Source organism: Austrofundulus limnaeus, unplaced genomic scaffold, assembly GCF_001266775.1.
Source record: "Austrofundulus limnaeus strain Quisiro unplaced genomic scaffold, Austrofundulus_limnaeus-1.0 Scaffold1307, whole genome shotgun sequence".
Taxonomy (NCBI): Eukaryota; Metazoa; Chordata; class Actinopteri; order Cyprinodontiformes; family Rivulidae; genus Austrofundulus; species Austrofundulus limnaeus.
In genome coordinates, this window is record NW_013953709.1 from 37,925 (window position 1) to 46,319 (window position 8,395).

General features: G+C 41.4%; 2 protein-coding genes across 2 annotated transcripts in view; both read right to left on the bottom strand.

Annotated features, from left to right (window-relative positions):
* The window catches only part of cdc6 (cell division cycle 6 homolog (S. cerevisiae)), a gene marked incomplete in the record, with an annotated part of 13,119 nt that extends 9,475 nt beyond the window's left edge, over positions 1 to 3,644 (bottom strand). The window contains 4 exon segments of the mRNA XM_014031729.1: positions 274 to 473; positions 577 to 816; positions 1,990 to 2,339; positions 3,420 to 3,644. Of these exon segments, the coding sequence (XP_013887183.1) occupies positions 274 to 473; positions 577 to 816; positions 1,990 to 2,329 (780 nt within the window).
* A 2,428-nt stretch (positions 3,645 to 6,072) lies between these two features.
* LOC106534926 (WAS/WASL-interacting protein family member 2) overlaps positions 6,073 to 8,395 on the bottom strand; it is a gene marked incomplete in the record, with an annotated part of 39,117 nt that continues 36,794 nt past the window's right edge. The window contains 1 exon segment of the mRNA XM_014031728.1: positions 6,073 to 7,820. Within this exon segment, the coding sequence (XP_013887182.1) occupies positions 7,777 to 7,820 (44 nt within the window).

Here is an 8,395-nt window from a genome sequence, read left to right on the forward strand (position 1 = left end):
AAAGCCAAGAATCTGAAAATGTAATTAGGTCATTTTGACCAAATTTTACTTAATCCTCATTTCAATATCACAAATGAGTAAAATGATGTTGGTTATAAAATGTCTGTTAATTTTCAGTTTATCAACAGGCCTAGCTCACAGCACAACAGTCAGTAGTGAAAAACAACAACTCTGCAGTCTTGTACTGACCAGAACATTTCTTGAAAATGAATTAAAGGGTTAAGAAAAGCTGACTTGTAACTCTTTAAAGTGTCCTTGTGAAGCAGGACCCACCTTCATGTCCTGCAGCACACAGTTCAGGCAGGCCGTCTTCCCGCTCCCTGGGGCTCCTGAGATGTAGAGGCTGGCAGGGACTCGCTGCAGGACCTTCTCCTGCAGGAAAGAGCGAATGGAGGCCTGCTCAGCCTCCCGGGACAACAGGCGCTGAGGAACCGCAGTGTGGAGGACCTGCTTCACGCTCTGAAGCCTGGACTCTGAGGGAAACACAACCACCACAGGTCAGTGACATCATCACAAACAACGCTTTACTGTCGGGCAGAGTCATCCAGAGTTAGAACCAAACACTGAAGCTCTTACTTTCTGCTGGCGTCTGCAGGGTTGGACACACAGGACTTCCAGGGGGCGGTTCTAGCTTTCTGGGGGACAACTTGTCTGTAGACAGTAGCTGTTGTGAAGAGGACGGACCTGATGCTGGGTGGAACGAGGCCGGCGAGTTCTCGTCGAAGCCCAGTTTGCGTTGCGAGGTCAGAGTGGGTTTGTTCTGCTTGGGAGGGGAACCCTGCAGGGCGGCGCTGAGGTTGCAGCCGTTCTCATCACCTGAGAAAACAAAAACACAATTGTTGACTAGGGTTGGGCATAATCGTATCGTGCGCAATTAATCGTCAGAAAAACATTAATCGATTATTATTTGGCACTTGACGATTAATACGATTAATGCCACCAGGCAGAGCGTGCTCCCTGCTCCTCTCTGCTTCAAATATGACCAACATTTTTAAAGAAGTTCTGTAATTTATTTATCTATCAACACAATTTAAAACTAGAGAATTTGCATTTCCAGAGAAAATGCTAGTGTGAATGCCTCTTTCTGATAACTTTAGCTGAAGAAGAGCTAAGAAACAAACTGATGATGTCACTGATGTGACTGATGATGTCCCTTATGTGACTGATGACGTCACTGATGACATCTCCCACATGAAAGCCCATGGTATGAGACCATTGGATTTGTGGCAGAGAGCACTACCAGGGGTTGGTTTGCATGTGTGCAGAAAGAGGCCACATTGCCAATGCAATTGTTGACACTAAACTGCAATATATTACAGCAATAGAGCAGTATTAGGACAATATTATAGTAAAACATCAAAATACAGTCATATTAGTATTGCAACCACTGAACTATTGAGATTAAATATTATTAAACTATGGTTCAGTACTGCGTATTTACAGCAGGGGCAGTATTGGACCAATACAATGCTCCATTGACTCCCATTATAAATTATTAAACATTAATATTTCAAAAACTATAAGTTGTACAGGCACCAAAAGGCATAGCCATCATTTGGCACAGGAGCTTTACAGATATAAATTACAATGGCAGCTGTAGGACAAAGTATGCAGGAGGAGAAGCGTGCCAAAGTGGAGATGACTTGGATGGGAAACGAATCCCAATAGTGTGCATAAAGAATAAAAAGAAACACGAAAACAATAGTGTGAATACTATTAGATATATAGTCATTTTGACACAATTTGGAACAGATTTTTACGAAGAGCAAATCTTTCCCACTAAATTGGTCATGTGACSAGGACATAAGGGTGTCCAGGGACTCCAGGGGATTAATCRTCAAATTAAACWTTATCGGCTAAATACCTAAATTAATCGTGATTATTTTTTGCCAATATTGCCCAACCCTATTGTTGATCAATCATGTCCATCATGAACCAGAAAAACGAACTAACTGGTTGTTCTGGGTCTCTCCTCTCGTTGCGACTCACCTGTGCGTTTCCGTGGGCTCAGGGGGAGTCGGGCAGCGGAGGGTGGGGTCGGTGGCTGAACTGCAGGTCGTCTGGGGGACAGAGGCCTCAGACCTGGCTGCTTCAGGGACCGTGGAGGGAGCTGGTCCACGAGGCTTCTTGGTGTCAGGGACACAGGCAGGGCTGGGCGTCTCGGGGAGAGGGGTCTGATCCGGGTAACGGGGTTGGGCGATGGCTTTGTTGGTGATGAAGGCGGAGCCTCTTGGCATTTGGGAGTCTTGATACTTGATGCTCGGCAGGATTTGCGGCGTGGAAACTGCAGCGTGGGCTGAGCCTGGCCCTTGGAGCGGGTGCTGGGCATTCTGGGGCCTCTGCAGGAAACATGGTCCATAATCATTATTAAAAAGAAAAAATATAAATAGGTCCTCTGGATGGGTTCTTCTTTAGTGAAACGTTTCGTCTCTCCTYCAAGGAGAGAGGATTTATTTTTCTTTTTGATTTTTTTCTACCTGTATTTCTGATACATCAGGAAAAACAATCATTAAATAACTGTTTAAATTACATAGGCCCTCCTGTAAGAGGTTAAAGTACATCAAATCTTCTTTGTAACCGATCTAAAAACTATACAAACAGGTTTGATGCACAAACCTGAACAAACCAACATGTCAGATAAATTCAGCCAAAACAAAACAAGGCTTCACCTCACTCAGTAACATTAACATTATCCAACAATCTGACAGTAGCTGAGTCATTCCCAACACTGTTTGTAAAGTTACACAGTCAAAAATTAACCACCACATTTTTCTTTTATTTAGCCTTTTATAAGAAAAAAATATTTTTCAAAGTCAGTTTTTCACCATATGATTCATACATTTATAAATGTCACATTTTAAACATTTAGCTCAAAGCTAAATATTTAAGTCACAAGTTAAATATTTATCTTGTTAACTAAATATTTAAATTGTAAGTTAAATATTTAGTTTATWAACTATGACATTTATAAATGTATGAATCATATRGTGAAAAACTGACTTTGAAAAATAAATCTGTTCTTTTTTCTTATAAAAGGTTAAATAAAAGAAAAATATTGGTGTTAATTTTTGACTGTGTAACTTTACACTTTGCACCCCACACAACACCACCTGTTTATCATTCATTAATAATTACTATGATTATTCCAAACCTTTTCACAGCAACTGAGACTTAAAAATCAGATAATTATGAGTCAAAACTTGACTTTAAAACGTGTGTGAGCCCTGCAGATGAGTGAAACTAACAACAGGAAAACAAAGTGTCCTAATGGCGCCAAGAAGTGGCGTCGACATGAAAACAGGAGGTAGTCTGGAATCTCATCCGACCCGAAACACACTTGTTCAMATAAATAACACAAAACACAGTAAAACGTGACAGAAAATCAATCTGGGAGTATTTTATACGGTAAAAGAACAAACCTGCTCAGTCTCTGTGGAACAAACTCCGCGGGCTTTTCCAACTTCCGGTGTTGTAGGAAATGAAAGTATTTCAGTTGTTTCAGTCGAAGCGCTCGAGCTGAACGTGTTTGTTAGCTAACAGGAGTTCAGGGAGCTSACAGAGGAGCAGACCGAACACACTGCTCTTTCGCCTCCTGTCTCTGGACAAAAACTTGCGCCAAATCTCCAGCTCCTCTTCCGTCAGCTGCAGCTCCCGCTGCTGCTCTGATTGGTCGGCTTTCCAGATCCTGCCACGCTCATTGGTCGAGCGCAAAAGACGGATGTGACGTCAGCATTGCGTCGCGCCGCACGCAGACCTGTGGCGGGAGTTTGATTAAAAGACTGGTTTTGGCGGAATCTGATTTCTTCGGGAGCTTCACTGTAGTTTTATGTTTTTGTTTTGTCTTTAATCGTTAATTCTATTCCCGTTTCCTTCCTACTGCACTTTGTAAAAAAAAAAAAAAACAAGTTGAAGATGTGGTTAAAGTCTGGTTGAAGTCTTTTCCCTCCTGCTGAGTGACAAAAAGTTGCGCAACTTCCGTCAGCTCTCCCCCGGTGACAGCTGTCTGAAGCTGTCTCAGATTAGCTGCCTCAGATTAGCTGTCTCAGATTAACCACAGTGTCCGGCTCAGTCTCCCGGACGCGGCATGTTTGTGGGACATTTCTCCAGTGTTGGATAAAGTACCTCAAAGTAATACTTGAATAAAAGTACAAGTTTCTTACCATAAAATTACTTTGGTAAAAATTGAAGTCTCCTCTAAGAATATTTACTTGAGTAAAAGTATTAAAGTATCTAATATATTTTGTACTTAAAGCTGCTGTATGTAGTTTCTTGAAAACCCAAAAACTTAGAAAAATTTTTGAACAGATACAACCTTGTAGTCCCTCCCCCTGCTCTCAGCTCCCCGTCCTAAGCTCCTCCCCCACAGCAGGGCCCAGAGTCGGGAACGCGCACGCTTGTAAACAGGAAGTGAGCCTAAGAGCTAAGCTGTCACAGGTAAGAACAAACCATCAATAATATATTTTTAACTATCATGTCTTGCCCATACTTTATCTACACAAGTGCTCCTTTTGTCATAACGTTACATGTAAATTATGTTGTACTCTTTTTATAAGTTATAAATAGCTATCAAGCTAACACAACACCGAAGTTGCGCAGTGGTTCTGAATTCCGGTCCTCATGACCCACTATCCTGCATGTTTTAGCTGTTTCCCTGCTTTGGAACACGTGATTTAAATGAATGAGTGATTGACAGGCTTCTGCAGAACTTAAAGACCTGCTGAAGAGCAGGGAAACATCTAAAACCTGCAGGATAGTGGGTCACCAAGACCGGAATTCAGAACCACTTTAGGATTTCAGCAAAATGACAAGCCTGTGTATTAGTATTTTTCAGCTCAAGCCTGTGTATTAGTATTTTTCAGCTCTTGCTTTGCACAGTGTGATATTTTATCTTTATGCTATGCAGCTAGTTTTTGACAATCATCATCTACCAGCTGATAGAGAGAAGCTGTGGTGAAGAATCACGCAGGTCACTGGGAGACGCAGCAGAGTGGCTTCAGCTCCTGAGAACCTCAGCAGGACATCTGCATCTCAACCCTACCTTCCACTCATCAAACCATATATTCTGCAGGCAGGAGTCTTGTTTCTGGCCAGGAGGATCTGTAGCTGAGCTTACAGGAAGTAGAAGTAGTAGTAATATCACAGAAGTAGTATAAAATAGTAAACTCAACGACTACAATTTCCCAAAAACACAGCATACGTAGCCGCTCCCAAGTAGGGACTTGTCTCTGGAAAGCCTCGATAAAAGACGCCGACGTCTCCTCTGATGATGAGCGCTAGTGTCATGGTAGCAACATGCTATGTGTTTACATCCATCGCTGCCATGTTTGTAATGACTTATCATGAGAACAAACGTATTCACGTGACTTTAATAGCATTTCTTACTTAATAGAAACACCGCAGTTGCGAAAATGTGTTTTTTCGACATTAACAGAATATCAACAAAGTTTTGTGCACATTTGCAGTGGAAACACAGCTAGTGATGCATTATTGAAAATTAGCCATCCAGCATTGTTCAGAGGACTGCACATCACCTGCCACTGTCCATGCTGGACCAAGATTAAACCTCTACTGTGAAATGGTCTCGTCAGAGCTGCTTTCATCTAACCTTGAAAATAAGGTCATCCTCAATCCCACGGGACTTTTTTGTGAGGTGTCACACTTCTAGCATGGGTTGTTAACCCTAACCAACAAATTGCTCAACAGCCTGCTCTGACCAGAAGTACAAGCCACAAACTGCCTGTTGTCTTCAGCATCATCTGTTATCTTCTTCATCGTCTTTTTCACCAGTAGAAACAGCCGGTTGTTGATCACGTGACTCCCGTGATGCGAAAAAAGTGTTCCAATTGCAGTTTTGCGAAAAACACCAATTTCGATACGGCTGAAAAACCACCTCATTCTAGTGCAAAAACATTTTGTCAAAAAACATAATTTTTTTTCCAAATTGACATGTTTCCATTGAGCAAATTTATTTTCGAAATTCTAATTTGCACATTTTCATGGTCAAAGGAAACGCAGCTACTGTGAAAACAACACAAACTCATTAAAAGCCAAATCAGTCAGAAAGAACAAGGATTCAGTTACCCTTTATCCCCAACAGGAATATATTTATTTAAAGTCATTTCAATTGATAAAACATGGTTGATTAACAAGTGATTACAGAGTTCTCTCTTCAGTTGGCAAGATGCTCTCTTGAGTTGTTGCCATCCTTCATCACATTTAGAGCCCATGTGGACTGCAGGAGTCCCCCCACACAAAAAACACCTGTCGGTAAAGGTCACCTGCAGGTCATTCACCCAAACATCCAGAGAGGTGCCCTGCTCACCCACTGCAACATAGTTACAAGTTTTTACCCTCCTATAAACAATCTTTACAACATAAAAATAGATCAGTAACTATGATTAACATATTCCTTAATGTAAATATACAATATTTATTGCATTTTCAAACAGACTAGTTTCTTATTTATTTTCTGGACACCAGCCTCCACTTGAAAACCAACAAAAACAGCACTGGTACCAATGAGATAAGGCAAAGACCAGCAGGAGGTGCTGCACCGCCAAGAATGGACAACCTGACCTCAAACAGCACCTCCTCTTGTGTGTCTCAACAATCTGTGGCGTGATTAGTGTCATAAAGTGGAACTTTGAAGTACGTTATAGAAACTCCATGTTTTTTTAGAGTTTTCTGGCACTTGAGTGTTTGTTTTCCTCAGCTACAATCTGTACAAACTGCTCCTTGCATAGCAAATAAACAATCTCCCTCTCTGACCTTATAGTCTCCTTTTAAAGCAGCAAAAGCAGCAGAAACAACAGTTTTTAGGTCRACTTCCCTAAAGGAAGAGCGCTAAAGAAAATGACAAAACGATTCCCTTGTAAACTCATCCGAAGGGCTCTAAAACCTGCAGCTAAACCACTTGAACTTGGTCCAGTAAACAAATAATTTTGTGCTGACACATCAAAAAACATTCTTATCAATGTGAAAGAAATCTTGATGTCTTAGGTGCACAAGTCTTWATCGTGCACAGTGCATCTGTCAGTTTAACAGTAAAGCTGTGGAGAAAAAAGGCTAGAAGATGGAAAAATAAAACACACAACATGTCCTAAATGAAGAAACAAGCAGACAGCACACACAGCTTTCATCCTCAATCAAAGAGGAGAAATGACTGTTTTCCTTGGGACGTATACAGAACTCATCACACTGCATCATCCCTGTGACTCCATAAGATTTGGCACACTGAGAATAAGTAACGAGCTGACTGAAACACACCCTTACCTGGCACAGCTGGAATGGCTATCAACATCTAGAGCTATTCTAAATCACAGCTACTGCTGAGCACCTCATCTGCAAAATTAGTTTTGCAGAAACATGAGTGGAATTCCTCCTGTTGTTCCTTCAGACTTGTGTACTACTGATTTTTACCCCCAACAAATTATTGCAGACACCTAAAAAAAAAATAACAAAATTGTCATGTCATAAGTAATATCACAACTATCAACATTGTAATCAAAAACAGACATTAAAGAAAAACAGAAGCTGGAATGCAGAGATGCTGGGAGCGTGTGGAGTTTGGTCCTGATAGGTCGGGTCAGTCATCGACACACGTCCAGGTGGGCCCAGTCGCAGAGGTTAGGGGTTCTGTTCTTGTGTCAAAGCTGGGGTTGTAGTGTGGTTGTGTGTGTGTTGTAGTGTGGGTGTGTGTGTTGTAGTGTGGGTGCGTAATTCTCTCCAACAGCTCGATGAATCATCTGACAGTCCAAGTTCAGAGCTCAGGTGTGTTCACCTCCCCACAGGAGGAGCTGGAGGAGCTCCTCTCATCACAGCTGAGAGCAGAACAAGAGATAAGTTAGACACAGGAAGGACCAGTGCTGACAAAACACACAAACACACAAACAAACAAACATTACAGCATGGTTGATTGATAAAAACAAACATTCCATTTGAAGTTATGCTGGTGAGGTTCTCAGGCAGGCTTTGGGGGGCTCTGTGGGGTGGGAGCTTGGCTGCAGACCAAGTTTTGAATTTTTATTGTGTGAATGTCTATATGGCATTCAATGAATGCCAGAGTTCCCCCAAGGATTATTTTAACCGTGGTGGTGACCTCATGTGGGGGTTTGACAAAATCTGGTTGTCCTCAAAACATTTTGGTTGTCCAAAACGTATCTCAATAAAAATATAATTTAGTAAGTAGGCTATATTGTTTTGTATACAAAGTGTAATATATACAAATGTTCTCAGTCAGCAGGTTACTGACTACTACTTCCTCGTTCTCCTCCTCCTCCTCTTCTTTGAAATAGAGATAAAAAAAACCCGACATCCATAAGCTTTCTGCTTACAGGTCAAACTTTTTATTTAAATAGGAGTAAACTGTGAACTTATTAAAGTTACAGTTTAGTGT